The following is a 26,360-nucleotide window of genomic DNA, read 5'->3' on the forward strand; positions in this document are numbered from 1 at the left end:
ACAATTCCTGTTGATCATTACTAGATCCGAATTTAAGATGCATGAGATGTTTGGCTGTTGAAAATATTAGTCACAGGGGACTTCAGTTCTAAATAGGGCTTCAGGAAAATGAGGAAGCTAACATATATAATATATGTGTGTGTGTGTGTGTGTGTATATATACACATATATACATATTAGACACTTGAATATTTTTGCTTCTTCAGAATAGGTCACTCTGTGCATGCCAAGTCCTACTTCCTGCTTCTTCATTTGGAAGCTTCTCATTGCCTTTCATACAGTTCCTAATGGTGCAAAATGCAGATATCTTGCCTTTTTTTTCAGGTAGAGCAATTAAAAACCCTTTTCTGTTTTTTAAGTGGAAATCTTTCATCTAGAAGGGATCAATCTTGATCATGTGTTTTAGATACTATGCGTTGCCTGAGGGGTTTTTTATCATTGGGCTTTATCTGTGAAAGGCAGAAATTTTTTAAATGGCTATAAGGTTATGACTTTTTTTTTTTATGACTTAGTACATATAAAAAGTCATTCTTGTAGGTTATGTGCAGATGACTTACAGGTTATATATATATTCAACCGTAACCTTTCCCCTGAGCTTCAATTCCATGTCTCCAGCTGCTTATTGGACATTTCAAACTGAATGACCTGGAGACATATCAAATCCAACATGTCCTAAACAGAACTTACTTGTTTTTTCTTTCAAATCTTCCAATTTTTGCTGTTTCTGTTGAAGGCACCATCGTTCTTCCAGATTCCAAAGTTTGTAATCTTGGCACTAGTATTCCTCAGTAACATCCACTATTCCTCAGTAATGTCTGCATTCCATCCTCACCTCTACCTCTTGGAAGCCTTAGTTTTCCTTTAAAACTCTACTCAACACCACCTTTTACATCAAGGGTTTCCTGATATCCCAGTTTTAATGCCATTTCCTCCAAAATTATCTTATGTTTATTATCTATCGTGTGTGTATGTATGTGTTCATTTTTTCTTCCTCAGTGGAATGTAAGCTCTCTAAGGTCAGGGACTGTTTCATTTATGTCTTTGTATTTCCAGCACTTAACCTAGTGCCTAGCACATTGTAAGTACTTAATAAATGCTTGTTAATTGATTGTGAGCCTGAATAAATGCTTTTCAAATTGATAATGCAAAAACCATTTTCTCATTGACTTGGCATTTTCCTCCTCTTTACTATCTCTCTTCAGAGAAATGCTATTGAACGTTTCTGTGGAGAGGTGAGACGGTTGTGCCATGCAGAGAGGAGGAAGGACTTTGTATCTGAAGCATATTTAATCACCCTGGGCAAGTTCATCAATATGTTTGCTGTGCTGGATGAATTGAAAAATATGAAATGCAGTGTGAAGAATGATCACTCTGCATATAAACGGTGAGCTCCAATGACAGAAACCAATGTAAAGTGTACCTGTGGTCATGGGACCGCGTCACAGTACAGATTTCCTACAGCATGGTAGAAGCCATTGTTCTGTCACGACAGTCATTAGGGCTGAGGTTCCTCTATGTCTTGGTAAATACAACTGCCAAGTCATATGTGCATCACACATTTTCTCTCTCTCTCTCTCTCTCTCTCTTTCTCTCTCTCTCTCTCTCTCTCTCTCTCTCTCTCTCTCTCTCTCTCTCTCTCTCTCTCTCTCTCTCTCTCTTTCTCTCTCTCTTTTTGTCTCTCTTTTTCTGTATATCACACATACATTCCTTTCCAAGTCAAGCTTTGGATGTTGTCATCATCAATAAATATTTATTACTCATATGCATGCAGGCATGAAATTCATAGGGAGATATAAGACATGTCCTGCCCAAGATGAACTGTCTAATTAAGAAATCATAAGCAGTATATAATTTGAAGAAAGATAGGCAATGTTCCGTTCTGCAATAGGTTGGATTGAGCATTCAAAGACTGCTTCTTTAGAAGGGTGATTAACAGTAGTTATCTATGTCCTTCAGAATCTCTAACCTTGGAAATAGCTGTTTTTCCCGTTTCTGACAGTTGACCGCCATATCTCAGGGGATGCACACAGGCTAAAAATTTTAGGAATTAAGGATCCTTTGTAGTATTTGCTAACAAGATAGTATGAAAATGTATAATGTAGGGGGAAGAGTGAGGGAGAGAATTCTGAACTAAAAATAAAATTGAATTAAAAAAAAAATAAAGAAAATGTGTCATGTATATATATTGCCTGGGGTACCCATAAACTCTCAAGGCCTTATAGATGTGAATACATATTTGTTCTCAAGTAATATGTTCACTATCCTAGTTAGCTGATTACCTTTTTTTTAAAAGAAGTTTTGTAATCTATCTATATTCAGCAAAACAATGGTTATGAAGATGAAACAGGAGTGTCGGGTTTTAAATATGACTGCATATACTGTAATATCTGCAGTTGTCTTTCAGACTTTTGTAAGCATTTGTTTTCTCTCTCATGCACATGCTGTTAGAGTAGCTGGAAGTATAAAGTATAAATGAGGCATTTTATATACTTAGGAATGAACCTATGATCTCATGGACCGTGATGTTAGAGATGTCCTTGTTATACCTGTAGATTTAGGCCATGTGACATGAATATGTTACTTTAAAAGGAGTCTACAAAATTCAGAGTCTTTTGGGGTTGGAGAAATACTTGAAGTTCTTTTAATCCATTTCTGTAGTCTTCCAAGCAGTGTAACTCTCATGACAGTATACTGTGTAAATTTAATATTTTTTTTGTAAGCTTTGGTGAAATGCCTACTATATGCACCATGGTTTTGTATAAAAACCATTGGAATGGGTTTTTAATCTTGGCTTTTGTGAAGTTACTTTATTTCTCTTCTTAGAGGCAGCTGGTGGTGCAGTGGATAGAGCACTGGGCCTGGAGTCAGGAAAGTTCAAATCTAGCTTCAAGATATACTTATTACTTATGACCTTGGGGCAGTCATGTCGCCTCACTTTGCCTCAGTTTCCCCATCTGTAAAATGGAATAACAGTAGCACCCACCTTGCAGGGTTATTGTGAGGATTGAATTAGATAATATTTGTAAAAGCACTTAGCATAGTGCCTGGCACATAGTAGGTACTATATACATATTTATTCCATTCCCTCCTTCTCCTCTCAGCTTCAGTATTTTCGTCTATAAAATAGAGGGATGAAGTTGAACAGGTGATCTTTTAAGATTCCTCTCAATTTTTAAAACCTGTGGCTCCCTAACGAGTTGAGTTTAAAATGTGCCCCAGAGCATCATCATATTGTTGGCAGCTATTATAATACTCCTGTTCCTGAGAGTTATGGATGTTTCTGTGGGAAACCATCATCACTGTCATCACCTCTGATGTAATTATTATCCTCATAATCACGATCATTATCATCACAGCAACCCATGAAACAAAGAAAAATAAATATAAAATGACCTCTGTCCACCCTGTGGCCCACTTCTCTTGCAGTGCCTAAAGCTGGGACTGCTTAGATTCATATGATTTATAGATAGTATGTAAATATTAACTTTGTTGGTAGTGGTACTATCAATGTGAGATCCTTGTCCAGGGACTAGGTGGATATACTAGAAACTGGATCGTTTTAAACTTGAAATTATCCGTATAAACAAAGCTAGCACGCAAAAGGAAGTTAGACATAAATGAAAGGGTGGCTCCCAGAACTCACTTTGGAGAAGCAAATAAAGGAGTTAGCAGAGTTGGTTTTATCATGTGTCCAAATACAATGAGAAACATAATTTCTTGGGCTGTTTGGTTATCATGTGTGATGTACTTGTAATTATAATTTGCGAGAAGAATACTATGAAAATAATTGTAGCTTACACGCTAACATGTGCCAAAGAGATAGAAGAACTCACAAGATGTTCCACTTTAAATCAACTTCTCTACTTTGATAGCTCACTGACTTCAATTCAAAGATAGGCATAGGCAAAAATGGCAAAAAATGTTCGAAAATAGTTTAGTGGTAAGGATTAAGAAACTAAAGAGAGAATACATTGGAGACTTTCAAGTTATTATCTTCAATAAAATAATCATGAGGCACTAGATATGTTGAGTACTAAATAACATCATAGAAAACTGAGATACATTACATTTTAACGGACAGGAAATGACTTGCTACTGATGTTGGGGGTATTGTTAAAGCAATTATCTGAGGGTAGTCACACTGCTGACCAGAAAATTAAAAGAACCAGTAAAAATGAAAAAAAGTTACAGTGTCTAATTAAAACAACTCCAGTCTCATCGAAACAAGCTTATGGCACTAACACTGAGAAAACAGGTGTGGAGTGAAAAGTATAATTTTGCATAGAAGTTTAATTGATGTAAGTCAATTATCATAATGAGGAGACTTAGAGAGAATAAAAACTGCTTCAGTCAGCAAACACTTGACTTGTTTGCAAAGCAGTGAGATGTAGTTACTAAAGGCAGTGCTAGTTTAGACAGTCTAAGAACTCAGTTTATGGAGAAGGATGGTGGAAGATGATAAGCTGTATTGCCCCATAAGAAAGAATGGAGCAGTACAAATTAAAACAAGAAAAGGAAAACTTGCCAAGGGATCCAGTTGGGGAACATCATTCCAAAGGCATTTAAAAGGCTGAACAGCAAACACGCAAAAAAAAAGTGGAAAAGATCCCTCAAACGTGTTAAATTTTACAGCAGATTCTTTTCATTATTAAGGGCAGTGGAGCCAGAGTCCTAGATGTGTTTCTCCTGAGGAAGTGGAAATGGCATAAGAGGAGGCAGAGATAGAAAGGCATGTGGGCTAGACCTTATGTATACAGAGGAGGCAACCCAATTTTTAACTTGTTGAGGCATTGATTGCAAGAGTATCTGAAGGAGGAGAAAGTAGCCAAGGTCTTTAAAAAGATTTTAGACTTTATTTTTATGCCCTTGAGGCAATTCAGTAACATCAGTATCTACCTACCTATATGCTTATTTTCCTATTTATAGAAAAGGTTTATGTAAGTAATCTACACACTCATTGAGCATATATCCTTGATGACTTAGAAGGGAATAGGCAGGCTTTCACAAATGAAAGTACAGTGTCCAACATATTTTTTATATATTATATTTTATTATTTTTGAAATTATCAAAAATCTGCCTTTTCTCCTACTCACCCCACCCCTTCACCCACCCATCTACTACCACCATTGAGAGCAAAAGAAAAATAAAACCAATGTTAGAAACATCTATAGCCGAGCAAAACAAATTTCCTCATTATCCACGTCCAATAAAAATATGCCTAATTCTGCATCTTCAGTCCTTCGCCTCTCTATCTGGAGGTGGATAATGTATTTCACCATTAGTCCTCTGGAATCACAGTTGATTACACTGATGAGGATTTCCTAACTCCTTCCAGAGTTATTTGTCTTTACCAGACAGTAGACCCCATCTTTCCCATCACAATTGACTGCTAATTGTGTCAGTTGTCAGAAAGATGTAGGGAACACCAGAGCCCCCTGTGCTTATTATTATTGGTTGACTTCTTTCAAAACATTGTTTGGTATATACAAAAACCCCACAGGCTCTTCTCCAACAAGGTGGCTCCTGTTTATGTATCAAAATTATACAAGAGTCCTTGAATGCTATGACAACAGTGACAGCCTTGTTCATTGAACAAGTCTCTGGTTATTAATATCACGCAGGTCACAAGACTGGCAGACATATTCTTGCCAAGGACATTCGCTATTGTTATGTAGCTGATTTCAGTGAGAGAAATTGCCCATAGAAGGTAAGATTCTCCCAAGGTTCCTAATAACTGTAATAGACAGTTGACATTGTGCTGGATTGCATCAAGCTGTGGAACATTGCAAAGCCTCCAAAATGAGATCCCTAATTGTTAAGTAGAGTTTGACCCACTTAGAACAAATTAAGTGGACTTTTTAGATGCTTATTGTCCAGATGATAACGTGCAGGTGGATGGACAGGCCTATAGCTATCTATCAGCCAGTATATAGCTTAGAAAGACACTGTAAATGGACAGTGGATTGGATTTTCTCTGGGAAATCACAATAGTTTTTTTTAATGAGTTCAAATTTCTCCTTGAGACTAGGGCCCCCCCTACCCTTTTTTCAAACGCAGGTGTTCTTATGGTGATTGTTGTATGACTGAAAGTTGAGGAACCTATAGCATCTGAAGAATTGAGGTTGAGGATGACCCAGAGGGGTAATGAGGAAGTATATAGTGGCCATAAAAAGTTGTTTGTTTGTTTGTTTTTTCGTTTTTTTGTTTTTGTTTTTTCTAGGCAAAGAGGTTAAGTGAGTTGCCCAGGGTCACACAGCCAGTAAGTGTTATGTGTATGAGGCCGGATTTGAACTCAGGTCCTTCTAATTCCAGGGCTGGTACTCTATCCACTGTGCCACCTAACTGCTTCATAAAAAGATTTTTTTAAGATACTCTGAACTAGTACATACTCAGCAGAAGAGTTTAAAGGATGTTATCAAAGAAATATATAAATCAAAAAAGGTAGTCTCATATCTCAAGATATGATGAGGGCTAACTAGTGGAAAACGTGTGTTCAAGTGGTATCTTATTGATGGCAAGGGAATGCAAATGAGGCCCCCAGCGTGTTGGTGAACTGATACTGGAGAACCACAAAAGATAGGCAGGCATAAATGTTGTAAAACATATCTGTTAGGGGAAGGCTTGTATCACTGAGATCTTTGATTCATTGGAATAATAATAGCTGACGTTTATGGATCACTTTACATGCATTATCTCATTTGATTCTCACAAAAAAACAGTAGATGAGGAAATTGAGCATCAAAAAAACTCATCCAGGGTCACCCAGCTAGTAAATGGTAGAAATAGAGTTTAAACATACAGTCTTCCTGATTCCAAGTCCAACAGACTTTCTACTACAACATATTGTCATGGTCCTTTCCCTGTACTTTTTGGACACCCACATATACCACCTAACTCTGACTTTGATGTAAATCTCTTCTACTCCTTGGTGAAGTGAAAAGTAGGTATCTACTTTAAAAGCTTGGGGACTACCAGGATATGTTTTCTGTTAGCTATAGTTCCATTTTTATATAATCATACTTGGGGGAGTAGAGAGAGGTTACTGTATACATAGAAGAATCATACGGAGAAAATGGTAAGAAATAACCTATAAACAAGAAACATTTCTTTGAGAAGGGTGCACTTTCATTGGGGAGCTAGGTGGTTCAGTGTATAGAGTGCTGGGCCTGGAGTTAGGAAGACTCATCTTTCTGAGCTCAAATCTAGCCTCAGACACTTACTAGCTGTGTGACCCTGGGCAAGTCACTTAACCCTGTTTGCCTCAGTTCCTCATCTGTAAAATGAGCTGGCAAACCACTCCAGTATCTTTGCCAAGAAAACCCCAAATAGGATCACAAAGAGTAGATCATGACTGAACAACATTACCACTTTTACTGTGTTGGGTATTTTCTTCCCTGTCTTACTAGACAGTTCATGGGTTGCTGTTGGTTGAGGAAAATTCACCTTGTAGACAGTCTTCGGGTAATGAACCTCTCCACACTGAGCTAGGCAGGTCCCTGAAAGTTAGACATCTAAACACTGGACTCATGTTCTGTCCTTTTCCAGCTTGATAGGACTTTGCAAAGCCTGCTCTCCACTGGGATAGCCTTTGAGAACCCAGGATTATCTCAAATCAAAGAATCAGTAGGAATTTATTGAGCATTGACTATGTGCCAGGCACTGTGCTTATGCCTAGGGATGCAGAGGAAACAACTAAACAGCATCTGCCCTCAAGGAGCTTACAGTCTGTTGGCATCAGAGTCGAACTTTTGTGTAGGAGACAAGAAATAAAGCAGATTTGAAATGGGGAGAAGAGGGATTTCTTGCCATGTCATTTCTGTTAGTTAGTCCATGAAGGTTTTCAGTTGGGTAGAGATCCATTTAAGCTAGCCAGCCACCTTGGTTCTATATGGATAGGATTTGCCTGTGATGATGGAGGACAAGATGAAAGGTCAACAACATTAATGGGTGAATTGTTATTAGAACATTGAAGTATAAGCCAGGTAGAACTCTAATAGATGGCAGTTTGGTATAGTGGGAAGAGCGCTGGATTTGTAGTCAGAGGGCTCAATTGGAATCTCACTTGCCTGCTTGTTGTCTCTGTGCTCCTGGGCAAATACCGTGACCTCTCTGGTTCCTCATATATAAAGAGGAGGTGGTAGATCTAGATCACCTAAAACGTTCCTTCTCTTTCTAAATTCTGTGAATTATAGACAAAGGAAATACAGCATCTCACTGAATGAGCCTGGGAGAGAATCATCCTTAGTTTTGGAAAGGGGTTCATAAGCCTTTTTGTCCTCATGGATCCCTTTGGCAGTCTGGTGAAATCTGTGGACCTTTTCTCAGAATATTATTTTTAGGGGCGGCTAGTTGGTGAAGTGAATAGAGCTTTGGCCTTGGAGTCAGGACAACCTGAGTTCAAATCCAGCCTCAGACACTTAACACTTACTAGCTGGGTGACCCTGGGCAAGTCACTTAACCTCAATTGCCTCACCAGACAGCAAAAAAAAAAAAAAAAAAAAAGGAAAGGAAAAGAAAGGAAAAGAAAAATTATTCTTACATGCATAAAGCAAAATACAGAGTTAAAAAGGAAACCAATTCTATTGAAATGCAATCATCAAAGCTAATTTTTTGAAAAATTAGTTCATGAACTCTAAGAATCTTTGATTTCGGAGAATAGATTGCTTAGGAGAGTAGAAGCTTAAGTGAACTTGAATGGTATATGTCTGTAAATCCAATTTTCCATAGATAACTGTTGTGATTAAATTATCATCTCCCTTTAACTTATACATATCTCATTTTAAAATATTCAGATGGAATTGTATTGTCTTCTTGGAAATAACTCCCTCTTTTTTTTTTTTCTTTCAAAGAGCTGCTCAGTTTTTGCGTAAAATGGCCGACCCGCAGTCCATCCAAGAGTCCCAGAACCTCTCCATGTTCTTGGCAAACCACAATAAGATTACTCAAGTAAGCTTCCACCATCACTGTTGAGTCAAGCACAATTACATCTGCGTGCACAGATGCCATGGCAATTTATGGTGGATGGGTTGGCTGGTGGGCGGAATCAGTGGGCGAAAACGTTCTCATTTTTTTGTATTCCAGTCTCTACAGCAACAGCTCGAGGTGATTGCTGGTTATGAAGAGCTCCTTGCAGACATTGTAAATTTGTGCGTGGACTACTATGAGAATAAAATGTACTTGACACCCAGTGAGAAACACATGCTTCTCAAAGTAAGTTGCGTGGGAGCAATTGCTGCTAGCCTTAGACAGTAGTGAGGGAACAGTGTGTGTTCTCATCAGATCACAAAGCAGGAGTCATTTTGACAAATGCCTTTCTTTCTTCTTGTGTTCATTTATGAGCTTATAAAGGCATTTTCCTCCCTCTACCTAGTAGGCACAGTACAGGTTCGTGACAAATTTCTGATTAGTGTATTGCGCAAATTGGAAGCAGTGGAGTGTAATTATAACTCTGTTTTAGAAGAAAATGTGCTTTTGAGTGATGAGATGAATGGATCAGATGGCATGCAGGATAAAGTATGGCTTATTTCTGTAAAATAGGTTTTGTCAGAGTGCTTGTGGAGTAAGACTCCATTTGTTAATAATCTTTTAGGGTCATTCCAAGGGGTAATGTCTCAAATGGCAGTACATCAGGGATAAATGACTTTCTCAGGGCCACACAGCCAGGGAGTGTGAGGCACAGGTTATTATTGAATCTAAGTCTGGCATTTCCACAGTGCATGTCTTAGACAGAATCCTAAATTGAAATATCATTTTGCTTAAATTGGACTGTTGACAAAGAAATATATTAATTGTATATATTTTTGTCTTGTGGTGGACTGAACTGCCTTGTATCCGTTTTGTATGTATTCTGCATGTCCTTTTATGTGAACTTGTTGCTTCCCCATTAGAATGTAAGTTCCTTAAGGACAGGAGATATTTCGCATTTGTCTTTATCTCCAGTACTTAGTACAGTGCCTGGTACATAGTAGGTCCTTAATTAACATTTGTTTGATTGATAATTTAAATTTAGCTGGTTTCTAGTTTCTGTTTAATAGAGTAGCAGAACAGACACTCTCTTGACTTGAGACCTCTTAGCTTTTTTTTTTAATTAATTAATTTATTTTGAGTTTTCAACATTCACTTCCATAAGCTTTTGAGTTTTAAATTTTCTCACCCTCTCTCCCCACCTCCCTCCCCAAGATGGTATGCAATCTGATGTACACTCTACATATGCATTCCTATTAAACATATTTTCACATTAGTCATGTTGTAAAGAAGAATTACAACCAGTAGGAGGAACCACAAGAAAGAAGAAACAAAGCAAAACAGAAAAGAGGAAAAAAAAGAGCAAATAGTATGCTTCCATCTGTATTCCAACTCCATAGTTCTTTCTCTGGATGTGGATAGCATTTTCCATCATGAGACTTTTGGTGATGTCTTAGATCCTTGCGTTGCTGAGAAGAGCTAAGTCTATCAAATTTAGTCATCGCACAACGTGGCTGTTACTGTGTACAATGTTCTCCTGGTTCTGCTCACTTCACTCAGCATCAGTCCATACAAGTCTTTCCAGGTTTTTCTGAAGTCTGCTGACTCATCATTTCTTATAGCACAATAGTATTCTATTACATTCATATACCACAGCTTGTTCAGCTATTCCTCAGTTGATGGGTATCCCCTCAATTTCCAATTCTTTGCCACCACAGAAAGCTGCTATAAATATTTTTGTACATGTAGTTCCTTTTCCCATTTTTATGATCTCTTTGGGATGCAGTCCTAGAAGTGATATTGCTGGGTCAAAGGGTATGCACATTTTTATAGCTCTTTGGCCATAGAGAACTCTTAGCTTTTAAAAGACATATATATCTGCCACCCTTCTCCATCTTTCCACCTTCCCGTATTCCATAGCTCCTTCTCCTCCTTTGTTAAGCTGAAAGTTATTTATTCCCAGCTGCTGCTTGCATAGCCCTAACCGTTTCATTGAAGCCATGTCGTGTTAGTAATCCTCCTCTTTTCATTTCCACCCATTTAAGAGCTGGACCAATTGGAGAAAGTGTAATATTTCTCCATGGGGTGGGGATGTATTCCTGCTATCTCCTTTTGTTAATTCATTTATTTTTAGTTTTCAACATTCACTTCCATAAGATTTTGAGTTCCAAATTTTCTCCCCATCTTGTCCCTCCCCCTACCCCAAGACAGCATGCATTCTGAATACCCCTTCACCTAATCGTCCCTTCCTTCTATCTCCCCCTCCCTTCTCTTATCCCTTTCCTTTTCTATTTTCCTGTAGGGCAGGATAGATTTCTATACTCCATTGCCTGTATAGCTTATTTCCCAGTTGTATGTGAAAACAATTTTTAACATTTGTTTTTAAAACTTTGGGTTCCAAATTTTCTCCCTTCCTCCCTCCCCACCCACCCTCATTGAGAAGGCAAGCAACTCGTGCTGTCTCCTTTTGGACCTTGAAATACTTGTTTGTTTGTTTTTTTTTCATAGAAGCAGTGTTGTAGAGGCTGATGAGGTTTTATAATCCTACTATAGTTTGGATTATGGATAGCATAGAATCTTATAGGTTAACCTAGTACCTAACCACAGTTGTTTCCATTGGAAGATGAACTCCAGATTTCTAATAACTGACAGACAAATGAACTTTTGGAACACAACCCATTCATAAATTGGGGGCTGCCTGTGGCTTGTAGTATTCTGAAGCAAAAGCAGGAACATACTTTGTTTCATTTTCCCCATAATTTTGACTTGAGCTGTATGCCTGGTAAAGGTGGGTGGTATGTCATGCTGCTTGCAGAGCATCCTTGAAATAACAGATGCTTCTGTGGAATGGTCCCTGTTACTTGCACTCTGTGTATAACCTCTAATCTAAAGCATTAGACTTCAGTTGTGTCTTGAATGCTAATTTTGAAATTCCTATATTGACACAGAACAATTGAAGAATCATACTTTGATAATTCAGGAACTACTTGTAACATGTTTGAGAGGCTCTGTATTGTTCCAGCCATGTCAAAAACATTTAGCAATTATGTTTGATGAGACTTAGGAGATAAGAAAAGACAGTTGCACACAATAGCACACATACGAAAGTGTCTGGGCTTAGAGGAATGATTTTTTTTTTAAAAATAAATCATAAAGAAATTTATTTTAGAGCAATTCTTTGGTAGGCTTATAATTTTAACATTTATTAAAGATGAAAGCAAATTTGCATACTAATGAGATGGATGTCCTTATTTATTTTTACATAAAGAATTAAATCTTGGCAGAATATTTGATACTGCAAGATGTAGAGCATCTGCTTTGTTTTTCAGAGTTGATCGATAATTTGATTTTATAATCACCAATGCTGACAATGCCGCTTTGCATAAATACATAGTGCAAAATGGCAGAAGTATGTTTAGGGCCATTTCAGAACTTCTTGGAAATTCTGCCCTAATCCCAAGCCAAAATTCATTTAATGATTTTGTATGTACAGTAAAAATACTGCAATTCATAACATACAATAGTCTTGAATCTCAGCTGAGCAGTGTTCATTGGTGTTTCGTGGCATCATAGCATGTGCAGTGCAAAGTGCGCATGTTGTGTGTTCAGAGCAGAATGATAATTCTTGATTAAAAATGTTTTATGTGTGACGAATAAATTTTGATCTAAAATTAAACAGTTATAATATGTGTGACATGATGTTTGGGGTGATTAAATGTATAGATTAAAGTCTTATGGAAACATTTTGTTATTTTATAGGTGATGGGATTTGGACTGTACCTGATGGATGGAAGTGTCAGTAATATCTACAAATTAGATGCCAAGAAAAGAATAAATTTAACTAAAATAGACAAATTCTTTAAGGTGAGTTAATTTCAGAGTCATTTAAACTATATGATGTGGATAAGTACCATTGAAGAATGTTATTTTTGACTCTGTGTCCGCATCCCTTAGCACAGTGCTTGGCACAGAGTAAACAATAAATGCTTGCCGATTGATTTATTGACGTTGAATGTGAATGTTTTCTTTTCCAGTTGTTACGTTGCTTCTGTTTAGCATTATGTGATCAGCCAGGTGAAAGGAAACAACACCTGGCCGTAAAGAACTGGTGTTCTCCACAGGGGGAGCGCATATTCTTGAGACTCTATATATTTGGTAAATGACTATTGGTGCTGACACTTTTTTTTTTCTTTTGAATGTAGCAACTTCAGGTCGTTCCACTGTTTGGAGACATGCAGATTGAATTGGCACGATACATCAAGACGAGTGCCCACTATGAGGAAAACAAGTCTCGGTAGGAGCCTTTTGCACTGTTAATTTGCCAGATTTGTGTTGCCCTACTTACTCCTAGCTTCCCCTTCAGCCCTCTAGAACCCAGCTGAGAACACAGAAGTAAGCAGAACCAGATCTCTGAGAAGCTGGTCTCAAAGCCCACTTTATTTTGTAGTAAAAGTACTTTACTTTGCACAGCTTGTTGACTTAAATCGGTAACCTCACATTTCTATGTGTTTGGTTACCTGATTTCTTAGACACCAAAAGATGTTAAAAGCAATAAATTAGAAAGAGATGTAGGTAGAGGCAGGTACACTGATAGTGGTAAGAACTGAAAGCCCAGCATCCAGGGAAGACACATTTTAGCTCTAAAAATGCAGTAATTCAGGGCCATTGAGTGTAGGGGCAAATAAGCCTACAGAGCTCAGTACCTATGTGAGAGCATTACTGTGCTCTCAGTATAATAATTGTTATTTTTAACAACCCTGAGTGATGAAGAAAAAGCAGTGTTAAATTGGTGTACTTTGCATAAGGCACCTGTGGCCTGGTAAAGGAGAGCTGGCTTCTAAGTTCCTTGAGGGTGACTGACTTTTGCCTCTTTTTGTATTCCCAGCCCTTCACACAGTGCCTTGCACATAATAAGCGCTTAATAGATATTTATTGAATAAATGAATGAGTTTATAGGCTCCTAGGTTCATAAGCTCCTAGTCAATGTAACAATTCCAATACCCTGATTCTACAGATAAGGACATTGAAGCACAGAAAGACTAAGTGTCTTATTTAAGGTTGCAGAGATAGTGAGGGGCAGAATTTAGACTTGGGTCCTTTGTATTCAAAGCCATTGAGTGCTCTTTTTCACCGTGCCACCTTCCTTCTTTCAAGCGCCATCCTGCACATACTACAGGTGTGACCCTGGGCAAATCACTTAAACTCTTATTGTCCCAAGGTAGTAATAATCTAGGTTACAGAGAAGGTGTGTATCTGCATCCAAAAGGACTTTCTTCACCAGGGGTTCCTTATACTGATGAGATCATAGTCTGATTCCCCCCTATACTCTCCAAAAAATATTTTCCTTAAAATGTTAGGAAAGTATGTATTACATTTCATTTTTTTTTTTTTTAATTTTTGCTAGGCAGTGGGGTTAAGTGACTTGCCCAGGGTCACACAGCTAGTAAGTATCAAGTTCATTTCATATTTTGTTGATATTGGCATTGAGAAAGACATTTATGAAAGAATGGTGTTGCCTGGGAGGCTAAAGCTGGTGGATTGCTTGAGCTCTGGAGTTCTGAGTGGCAATGAACTAAGCCAATGTGTGCTAAGTCCAGTAGCAGGGAGGTGAGCCCCACCCTAGAAGCAGTTGCCACCAGCTGCTTTAGGAGGGTCCAGCAGGAGCAGGTTGGAAATAGAGGTCAGAGTTCCCATGCTGATCAGTGTAGGATCAAGCTGTTGAGTGACCACTGCATTTCTAGTGTTGGCAAGATAGGGAGACCCAGTAGAAAAAAAAAAGTTTTGTTTTTTTTAATTAATGCTTGGACCTGGGCTGTCTGAAATATCTTTCTGTGTAGGACATCTCATTACTGTGTGACATTAGAGGAGTGAGGTATTCAGGTAGGCAGCCAGATTTGGTTTGCAGGATATCTTGGCTTCCATTGATTGTAATTGGTTAGAGCATTTCCATGATCTGTGGCCTTTTTCAATTGCAAAAGAAAATAAATTGCCATGCAGAGGTCCTTTTCTCTCTTTGAAAAAATGAATTTTTATATCTTGTTTTTGCACAACAGATGCTAACCAACTAACACCCAAACAAACCCCTTTTTCAAAAATAAATTCTTTGAGAAAAGGGAAAGGAATAAGCATTTATAAAATTATAAATATTTAATCCTCCCAACAATCCTGCAAGGTAGGTGCTGTTACTATCCCCATTTTACAATTGAGGAAGCTAAGGCAAACAGGTTATTAAGTGACTTGCCCAGGGTCATAGTAAATGTCTGAGGTTGGATTTGAACCCAGGTCTTCCTGACTCCAGACCCAGACCTCCATTCACTTTCCCAACAAGTTGCCTCTAAAAAACAGCTGGATTGTTCGAAAGCAGGCAGAACCCTTTTTTCTGATGGCTGCCGCTCTTCATTTTATTTTTGTGCTTCTGTAATTTTGGCTGCTAAGCTTATTCCAACACATGGTGCCTTTAAGAAATGAAGAAATGTTGTTGTCCAGCTGAGAGATGGTTCAGTAAGCCACAGGGATCCTGATAAGGGCCTCTGAAATCCCGAACTCAGCCAGTTTAATGGGTATTATGCTGGTCTAAACCATTTCATTAGTTTAAAGTACCTACCACATGCCAGTTGCTGTGCTAAGTTCTGGGGATACAAAAAGAGACAAAAGACAATTCCTGCCCTCAAGGAACTTACAGTCTAACGGGTGAGACAACATGCAAACAAATATACACAAAGCAAGTTATTTACAAGATAAATAGGAAATAATTAATAGAGGGAAGACATTAGAGTTCAGAGGGGCTGAGGAAGGCTTTCTTTATTTTCTTTATTTTTTTTGTTTTGTTTTTTGGTCAGGCAATTGGGGTTAAGTGACTTGCCTAGGGTCACGCAGCTAGTAAATATCGTGTGTCTAAGCCCAGATTTGAACTCAGGTCCTCCTGACTTCAGGGCCGGTGCTCTTTCCACTGTGCCACCTAGCTGCCCCAAAGGCTTTCTTTAGAAGGTGGGATTTTAATTGCCTTGTGAGGAAGTTTCATGTGAAAAGATATGGCAGCAGTATCTGGAGGAAGAGTTTCAATTCAGTCATGATAGTTTGGTGATGCCGTGTTTCTGCTTCAGGCAACTAAAATTCTGCCCCCTCTTCAAATAGATGGACATGTACGTCTTCCAGTAGTAGTCCCCAGTACAACATCTGTGAACAAATGATCCAGATAAGGGAAGACCACATGCGCTTCATTTCAGAGCTGGCCCGCTACAGCAATAATGAGGTTGGTGACGTGATAAATGTACTAGACTTTCTTCACACCTACTGCATACCTAATGGACTAATCTGCAGGAAAAACAATGAGCAAGCCTAAAATTACAAATTAGAGTCTGGAATACTGTTTTTAATCTCACATGCAAGACAAAAGTTTCAGAAACCTCAAAGTGGTAATTTGTAGTGTGTTGCGAAGTAAGGTGAGAATAACACATAGAGAAATTGCACTTCTTGGGAGGAGGTGATTGAGAAAAGGGGAAAATAATTCGAGACACATTTAACTTCAAAGATAGTTGATAGCACTCTCATACAGAAGAAAAATCTCTAATGGAAAAAAAAACACATCCATTCTTGCCTCCTTCTGTTGAATCATTGATTATAAGTGCTACCCAACGTTCTTCTTGATACTCTGGTATGGTACATAGCTTTTTCCCAGTAATTCTTCTGCAAGGAACCGGTTTCTGAGTAGTTTTCACTAATAAAGCTGGCAGGTATTACTTGAATGTAAACTTGCATTTCTCTGGAGGACAAATTGGGGCGTGTAGCACATCTCTTATCATCCTGCTATTCTGCCTCAAACCGGCTCTACATTTGTCAAAACACAATTTATTGGTTTGCAAGGTAGGTAGCATCCTTCCTTGGCTGTGTAGACTGTGCTGTTAGGTGATCTAGGGATGCTTTAGATGCTTTGCTATTTTACCCTAAGAACCACAGGATTTTTCCATCTGACTTGCCTCCTAAAACTTATTTGTACTTTTTCCCTCATTAGTATGTAAGTTCTTCAAACAAAGATTGTCTTATTTGCATCCCTAGTGTTTTGCACATAGTATACACTTAATAAATAAATGTGTTTTCATTCATTACTGAGTTCATTAATCATAATGTGTGACCACCCATGGGTCTTGGTCCTGGTCTAGCTGCAGCTCCAGTCATATGTGTTTGATTGATTTTGAATTCGTGGAATAGATTCTTTATGAATTTGTGGTATGTTTAATTGATTTATTTGTAAAATTTATAGCTTTCTTTTTTAACATTATAGTCATACCCCAAAACACACACACAAACACACACATTCTGAACTCTCCCTTGTAACAAAGAAAGAACAATCACATAAAAATCCATCGACAAGTGATCTTGTCTGATATTTGCAGTTTTCTGTACCACAATCCCCCATCTCTGTCTATGCTACATTTTCTAACTTAAGAACCCATAACATACATGCACATTTTATTTAAAAGTTTTTCTTTTTTGTTATTATTTGTTATGAATTTACCAAACATCAACGTGAACATTCTAGTAAAGTAATGCATAAAAGAAAATTATCTATGAAACTTAACTTTTGTTAGGTACAGTTTTTTAAAGCACATATTAAATTTAACTTGACAGCTTATCAAAACTACTCTGTTTGCCTCCATCCCCTTCTGAACTTTCTTCTGTTCTCTTCTGTGTGTATGATTTTTTAAAATGTTTCATTGAGAAAGCACATATTTTACGCAGAGCTGCAGCTAACGATTTTGGCACCTGGGGCAAGGGGAGGGTTATATAGGATCATTTGGGGAGTAGCTGAATTGGGGGAGGGGGCAAGGATGGCTCAGGATGAGGTGGCCATCACTTTGGCCATCATCCCTGCCTGGGAGAGATCCAGAGTTGCCTCGCGCTGATTACTGCTCCGATTTTCCCTGAATCTTTCCTTGTTGGTCACCAGGGAGTGCAGAATTTAATTCACAGAATTCTGACAGTGTACATTCAAGGCCTTCAGAGATGTGTCAGTGCTTCAAACAGAGAAGTCTCCAAAAATCTCTTTATTTTTAGAAATCAATTAGCACTTCACACTGTACGCATTCTTCTTCTAAACACTTGGGTTTTGATTTGCTGTATTTCAGGTAGTGACTGGATCTGGACGACAGGAAGCTCAGAAAACAGATGGCGAGTATCGCAAACTCTTTGATCTGTCTCTTCAAGGATTACAGCTGCTGTCCCAGTGGAGTGCGCATGTCATGGAAGTGGTATGTCCTTTCTATCCAAAAAAGTTGTTTTTTTTTTTTTTTAAACTTGAAGAAGGTTTAAGAGCAGAAGAATTCAGTCATTTGAAATGAATTCAGTTGAATCTGGGAAGAAGTGCTCAATTTCTGACCCTTGGATAAATTGAATACATGATAAACAAGGTAGGGAAGAGGAGGGAGGAAGAAACCAGAAAGCCTTTTGTTTTCATATTGTATTTTAATTTGGCCATATTAGTGAGAACTAATTTTAATTTTTTAAAAATGATCTCTTTAATGTCTTTTTTTTGTCTCTCACAAATGAAACACAAGTTTTTAAGTGGCGAGCATCTTTTCAGTGAATTAGGCAGTTAGGCAATCTTGTTCCTTTTTTGTGGGAAAATATACCATGTTATTTATAAATGGTGTAAACTGGACTATTTTACAAATTAGAACCTTTTTCTCCTCATACTTCTCTTTTTATCTTAGCTACATTAAAAGATATTTGTAATATATTTTTGTCAGCTAGAGGGAACTTTTTGCCCTAATTTCTCTCTTTCCTCTTTTTTTTGGTGAGGAAATTGGGGTTAAATGACTTGCCCAGAGTCACACAGCTAGTGAGTGTTATGTGTCTGAGACCGGATTTGAACTCAGGACCTCCTGACTCGCCACATACCTGCCCCCTAGTTTCTCATATAGCATCTTAGAATGTTTGGGTTGAAAGGAACCTCAGAGCTCATCTTATCCTACTCAGCATGGTAAACTTTCCTTAAGCTCTTGCATATTCAGGGCACTGTACAAATTGCTAGAGGAGATACAAAGTTTAGAGAAAGCCCTACCCTTGCACACAGAGGTAGAAGGATATCCAAGTAGAAGGATATGACATATATTCAAATAACTACAGTACAAAATAATTTCTAAGCATAGAAGAGACCTGTAAACAAAATGTTAAGCAAGCCAAGATATGAAAAATCATGATCGACTTGGAGGGGTGTGGTCAGAAATCCAGAAAGGCTTTCTGATGTGGCACGAGCAAAGAAATGGAGGCAAAAAGTCTGGAGTGTATATGGGGGCATATGATCCATAGTGGATCATAGTGGATCATAGTGAACATAGTGAATAAATAACGTGAGCTAAAGATGAAGAGGTATATTAGTACCAGATTGTGAAGATACTTATGTGCCGGATCTTACTTGTTAGACAGTAGGAGCCATCGAAGGTTTTTTGAGCAGGATAATAGCATGACCAGATCTATGCATGTGAAAAGTAGACAATAGCACCGATATGGAGGATGGTTTAAAGGGTAAAAAAAATGTACATGGAAAGACCTGTTCCTAGGCTATTGCAACTATCTAGACAAGTAATAACAAGGGGATCTACTATGATAGTTTCAATAAGAATACAGAAGAGGGGACGGCATCCAGAAATATTGTGATGGTGGAACCAATAGCAGGACTTAGTAACTGATGGCATATGCACAGTGAAAAACAGTAAAGAGTGGGGGCAGCTAGGTGGTGCCCTGGATAGAGTGCTGGCCCTGAAGTCAGGAGGACCTGGGTTCAAATCTAGCCTCAGACACATAACACTTATTAGCGGTGTGATTCTGGGCATGTCACTTAATCCCAATTGCTCATGGAAAAAAAAAACAAAAAAAAACAGTAAAGAGTATTCAAACACAGGACACTGGAGGCAGTCTAGTGCCTTCCGTATAGTCGGTACTTAACAAATATTCATTTGATTGAATTGAATGAAGATGCTACTGACAGAAATAATATTTTATGAGGAGGAAGAAATTTTGGGGAAAGATAATAAGCTTGACTTTGGACAAGTAGAGTTTGAGGTACTGGTTGTACACTTGGGTCAAGGTATCCTCTAGGTATTTGTGGATGTAGATCTGGAATTTAGGAGAGACTAGAAAAAAGAGATTTGGGCATCATCTATATAAAGAGAACAGATGAAGCCTAGAGATTGAATGAGATTGTCAAAGAAAGTACAAAAAAGAAAAAAAATCAATGGGGAAACTTCCCTTTCCTCCTAAGGAATTTAGAAAAAAATGAGGGTCCATCCAGTGAAGAAGAAATGGTTGGAGACACAGGAGTCTAAGCAGGAGTGTCTCTAAGCCAAAGAAGGAGGGGGAGGTCAATAGTATTAAATGCTGCAGAGGCTGGGAAGACAAGTACTGAAAAAGACCACTGGTGATTAGGAGCATGTTGATAATTTTTTTAAAGAGGGCATTGAGTAAATGACAGAGATGGAAATTAGATTTTCTTTGTATCTGTCTCTTGAAATGTTTATAGCTTTTGTTTTTACCTTCATTTTGAAATATTTCTCTCCCCTATCCTTTATATAACATGGTTTTAAGTTCCTTTTTTAAGTTCTTCCTAAAATTCACTACTCAGAATGGAACATGGTACTCTGGGCATGGGCATTACAGCATTATTACCTCCCATGTTCTGGATGCTGCGTTTTTTTTTTCTTTGTAAAGAAGTCTTACTGATATGCCTTTACCTCCTTTGTAATAGGAAGATGGTTAGGAGGACAGGACAGTAAAACAGCTAGGTCTGGTGGTATGTGTACAATTCTTTTCTCTTGCTCCCTCGTCTCTATTAAAAAGTGGAAATGTGGACACTATATTTCTGTTATTACAGCATAAAAATGCACTAGCTTTTTGACTGCTCTTTCAAACATGTCGAGTTTGCAGCCCACTAAAACTTGCAGGTCTCTTTCACACAAATATTATCCAGCCATACCTCCTTTCCCTTTCTGGTATGTGTGCAGTTAGTTGATTTTTTTTTAAATCAAGTACAGGATTTTAAATTTAATAGCAGTAAATATGATTGTCTTATCTTCAATACATTGTTCTATTTGTCCAGATCTTTTTTTCATCCAGCTTTTTGAAATTCAAAAATTTGAGAACCACACCATCTTTGTCTTTATCCAAGTCATTGATATAGTCAGACAGAATAAAGTCAAAGACACTGTAGTGCTCTCTCCAAAATAATTTTATGGAAAAAAAAAAAATAAGATAGTGACAAAGCAATAAGCAGAAAACAGATAAGGCTTTTTTTTTTTAAAGGCCAAGGGTAATTTTAATACAGTTCTCTTAAATTATGTAAGAAAAGCAAAATATCTCTGTGATTGCCCTTAACATGATCCATTACTGACAGATGAACATTTCATGGAAACTTCTTTCAGTTATTTTTCCACAGTGAATTTATTCACATACTTTTAATTCTGTGTTGGATAATATCTATTCAAGTGCATTGTAGTTTAACCTCACTAATGATATTTCTAATTTTATGTGTAACAAAGATCTAAAGATTTGTAAGTCACAAAAGCCACCACCTTTTTAGAGCTTTTAAGGCAGATACCCGTCTACAGAGCACATTGTTCCATTAGCTGTTTAACTGTAATTGTTCATTAAAATGTGTGCTTATTGGGGCAGCTAGGTGGCGCAGTGGATAGAGCTCTGGCCTTGGAGTCAGGAGGACCTGAGTTCAAATCCGGCCTCACACACTTGACACTTACTAGCTGTGTGACCCTGAGCAAGTCATTGCCTCATCCCCCCCAAAAAATGTGTGCTTATTTATTATTATTTTTTTTTAAGTATTCTTTTAAATTTTTGTTTGTTTTTGGGCAGGGTGGGGGGAGGCAAGCCTTTTTTTTTTTTTTTAAGGCAGTTGGGGTTAAGGGACTTGCCCAGGGTCACACAGCTAGTAGGTGTCTGAGGCTGGATTTGAACTCATGTCCTACTGACTCCAAGGCCAGAGCTCTATCCACTACACCACCTAGCTGCCCCTAACATGTGCTTATTTGGAAAGGTTATGAAGAAGCTTTACCGATCCCCTTATACATGTTGTCTTTCTTCTTTAGAATGTAAGCTCCTCAAGGGGAGGGGATGTCTTACTTCTTGGTATTTGTATCATCACAGCTTATCGTAGTGTATGGCACATTTAAGTAAGCACATAATAAAAGATTTTTTGTTCATTCTTCTTTTTTAGGCCTATATACATTATAGGTAGATATAGATTATACATATATATATGTAGATATGGATTATACATACATACACACACATGTGTATGAATATATCTTGAATTATCCATCACATATTGAGCAAATCTTTGGCATTTTCATAGAAATGGACTCCCTGTACCATACATGTGCATGTGTGTGCTTTGTCTCTGTATAGGCTTGCCTTTCAGAACATAAAGAACGTATTTTACCTTTATCTCAGGGCAGCTAGAGTGGATATCCGCTATCAGTGGATAGAGCACTGGGCCTGGAGTCAGGCGACCTGAGTTCATGTCTGGTTTCAGACACTTAGTAGTTGTGTGACCCTGGGCAAGTCACCTAACCCTATTTGCCTTAGTTTCCTAATCTGTAAAATAAGCTGGAGAAGGAGATGACAAACTGTTCCAGTATCTTTGCCAAGAAAACCCCAAATGGAGTCACAGAAGAGGCAGACTGACTCAAACAACTGAGCGACAACGAAATAGGAGCTATATGTGAAAATAGTTTGCAGCAGATATATTGAGTCATAGCAATTGAAAATCACATGATGTGGTTGACCTTATAAAACCTTTGGAAATGACTTAATAACTAAAAATATGCATTTGGCAATGAATTTAAAAAAAAAGCATTTCATACAATAGAGAATTGTCCCTCATGCATTGTTCTTTCTTTCTCTTTTCCAATTTTCTCATCAATACCAGTATTCATGGAAACTTGTGCACCCCACTGACAAGTACTCCAACAAGGACTGCCCTGACAATGCAGAGGAGTATGAAAGAGCAACTCGATATAACTACACCAGTGAGGAGAAGTTTGCTCTGGTGGAGGTGAGAAGGTTATACTTCCTTCTAATTTGGATTTTGCTTTCTTTCTTCATTCTCTTTTTACTTTAAAAAAAAAAGGGACAGCATTAGATTGTCTCCTTTCCTTCTTCCATGGCACAATGGAAAGACTGCTAGACATTTCAAGGATAAAATAATTAAGGGGGCTTAATCTCTACATATGGAGAGCTCTCTGTGTTCCGAGAAGTCATCTCAAAATTGTGACTAGTGCTGGCTGTGAAGAAAACTGATATTAAGGTTGAATCTCAGTGTTTTTAGACCTGCTTTCTGAATTTTTTCCCCTAGCGTCATACTTGGACTATGAGCTGAGCCCATAATAAACCCTTTGTTCTCCTACCTGAATGACTTCACTCACAATGTTTCCTATTTTGAGAATTCCCTTCCTCCAGTTGAATTCCTGTTGGTCCTTTCCAGTCCAGTTCAAATGTCACCTTCTTTAGAAGCATCCTCTGATGCCCCAACACCTTCTCATTTAGCATTGCTCTAATTCATATAGCATGTAATATTATGCATTGTAATTATGTGTTTGCGTCTTATTACCAAACTATAACATTCATGAAGATGGTGAGCCTGGAATAAATTAAAATTTTTGTATCTTACCCAGCGCCAACCTAGTACTCTGTAAACAGTTGGTGTTTAATAAATACTAGTTGAAAGAATGAGATACTTTCCAAAGAAGTGCATGGCGTAGGTTTGCTAAACCATGTTTTTCCTATAGACTCTGGTGGTTGAGGGTAGATGTCACTTGCCAATAATATTTCCTTTTAAAGAATCTTTGGAGCTTTTATTGAGAATGGATTATCCTTCCCCTCCCTCACAGAGCTAGCCATAGAAAATTCTTCACTCATTTATTTCTTTGCCAAGCCACTAGAGCGAGACGGATTTTGTGCTCGAGCAGCCCTCTATCCCTTCCTTTAACTCAGTTCCCAAAGTCTAGCCCTTAGTGCTGATTTCCCTTGAGCTCATCCTTGGCTTTCAAGCCTCCGGTCATCTTTTTGTGAAACAGGGAATGGCCCTGTCGTGTTGGCCTTGAGTTGTTTGTGCCCACCTTCCCACAACATTTTTCCCCTTTTAAAACAAGAAAGGGGGTTCTCATGGTAGGTCTCTGACCTGAGAACCAAGATGGCTTTGCTGTTCTTCACTGATAAATAAATCTTGTGTCAACCACTGGTGGTATATCAAAGCCAAAATGAAAAAATATGCCAGTATTGTCTTTTCTTCTTTTTTAAGTGTTCTTCCAAACTAGTGTTGCTATTTGCTGTCTTCCTTCTATTTGAAAGCTTGGAGTGAAAAAGGACATTGAGGAGCAAGCATTTCTAAACTCCTAAGGTGCAGATCCAGTCATGTTACCTGCTCACTCAATAAATTCCTATGTTGCTTCCAGGATCAAATACGAAATGCTTTGTTTGGCACCCCTCCTACCTTTCTAGTCTTCTTACACCCCAACACATACTCTTTGATTCAATGACGCTGGCCTCCTGGCTGATCTGTGAACAATGCCATGAACTCACACCATCTCTTGGTTCTGGGCATCTTGTCTCACTGTCCCTTGTGCCCAGAGTGCTCCCTTCTCCACTCCAACTGGCTTCCTTTAAGACCAAACTAAAGTCCCACTTTCTACAGGAAGCCTTCTCCAGCTCTTTTTAATTCCAGTGCCTTCCCTTTTTTTAATTATTTCCTATTTATTGTGAATATAACTTGCTTTGTTTATATTTATTTGCATGTTGTCTCCCTCATTAGATGGTAAGCTCCTTGAAGGCAGGGACTGTCTTTTGCCTTTTTTTGTATTCTTAGCACAATGCCTGGCACAGTGCCTGGCTTAATTAATGTTTATTTATTGATTTATTGCTGTTTTTCAAAGAGTTTTGTTCTAGGGTTCTGTTTTTCTCTTATTAGTACATTTCAAGTTAGAGGTGAAATATTCAGACTGTCCTGTTTTGTTTTCATGGTATACTTTCATGGTGTCCACTGCCAGGAGGAATCATAGTAGAGCAAATGGGTAGTAAAGTAGATGGAGAAATGTTTTCTGTTTGTGAAGGGGATTGCCTGGCACTTTACCTATCTGCTTCCAAGCCTGTTATTTCCTGTTTTGTGGTGTACTGAGGGTCACGTGTGCTTATTTTCCTTTCTATCCTTGGGTTTGATCCAGGTGCGTGTTTAAAATAGTGTTTCCTCTTTGCAGGTGATTGCTATGATCAAAGGCTTACAGGTACTGATGGGGAGGATGGAAAGTGTGTTCAATCATGCCATTCGTCATACTATTTATGCAGCCCTTCAGGACTTCTCCCAGGTTACACTCAGGGAGCCTTTGAGACAGGCCATCAAAAAGAAGAAGAATGTCATTCAGAGGTTGGTATTTGTTTAACTTACCTTCCTGTCCCTCTCCCTAATATTTCTGTAATTATTTTATTGTACAGGTTGTGCATGTTTTGTTTTTGTTTTTGTTGTTTTGTTTTGTTTTTCTTTTTCAGTACATGCACTGAAAAGGAAATGTGGGGTGTTGGATAGAGGGCCAATCTTGAGTCAGAAAGAGCTGGTTTTAAGTCCTGCCATAGACATATATACCAATTGTGTGATCTTGGGCAAATCATTTAACCACTCAGTGCCCCAGAGCACTCTCTCAGGTTGAAAATTACAGGAGAGTTTCTCATTTGCGTAAATAAAGAGAATTTTCATAAGGGGGAATTCCTCACATGGTTAAAATTACATGGAAAAATACCCCAAAGTAACCTAAGAACTCCTGATGTTGTCTGCCCTTTGAAAGGGTGGCATTCCTCCCAGAGTAGTAATATTGGGAGGTCCTGCCCTTGTCCCAGTGATGCTGCCATCACTTACATGTAATTGACAGAATTACAGAATTCTAAACCATAACCTAAAGAACCCTCCGCTGTAACATACGAGACAAGAGGTCATTCTGCCTCTGCTTGAAGACCTCCAGTGAAGTGGAACCCATTCCCTATCAGGATGACTCATCTCATCTCACTGCTGGGCAGCTCTAATTGTTAAAAATCCTCTCCTGTAATGAACTTTTGTGGCTTGGAGGCATAAAGTGGCTTGCACAAAATCATATGACTAGTGAGCATTAGAACCAGGAATTAAACCCAGATCCATGATACCAGGTCCAGTGCTCTAGTAATGTAATGTGGTGTTTCATTTCTTTAAAAAATTATCTTCTTCATTGTATTGAGACCAATGTGGAAGTCCTAATAGCACTCACCAAATTATATTATAAATGACTTTGATGTCTTAGCAGTATTTTAAAACCCTACTCTGTGTGTGTGTGTGTGTGTGTGTGTGTGTGTGTGTGTGTGTGTGTGT

General features: G+C 38.2%; 1 protein-coding gene across 5 annotated transcripts in view; it reads left to right on the top strand.

The window, feature by feature from the left end:
• Positions 1 to 26,360, top strand: part of CYFIP1 (cytoplasmic FMR1 interacting protein 1) — a 178,005-nt gene that overhangs the window by 59,946 nt on the left and 91,699 nt on the right. For all 5 annotated transcript variants that reach the window (XM_027859446.1, XM_027859445.1, XM_027859444.1 and 2 more), the window contains 9 exons: positions 1,203 to 1,384; positions 8,851 to 8,947; positions 9,083 to 9,211; positions 12,725 to 12,829; positions 13,168 to 13,259; positions 16,100 to 16,217; positions 18,091 to 18,213; positions 22,902 to 23,027; positions 25,225 to 25,391. In XM_027859446.1, the coding sequence (XP_027715247.1) occupies positions 1,203 to 1,384; positions 8,851 to 8,947; positions 9,083 to 9,211; positions 12,725 to 12,829; positions 13,168 to 13,259; positions 16,100 to 16,217; positions 18,091 to 18,213; positions 22,902 to 23,027; positions 25,225 to 25,391 (1,139 nt within the window). The remainder of the gene's footprint in view (positions 1 to 1,202; positions 1,385 to 8,850; positions 8,948 to 9,082; positions 9,212 to 12,724; positions 12,830 to 13,167; positions 13,260 to 16,099; positions 16,218 to 18,090; positions 18,214 to 22,901; positions 23,028 to 25,224; positions 25,392 to 26,360) is intronic.

Source organism: Vombatus ursinus, unplaced genomic scaffold (assembly GCF_900497805.2).
Source record: "Vombatus ursinus unplaced genomic scaffold, bare-nosed wombat genome assembly UNPS02014168.1, whole genome shotgun sequence".
NCBI lineage: Eukaryota > Metazoa > Chordata > Mammalia > Diprotodontia > Vombatidae > Vombatus > Vombatus ursinus.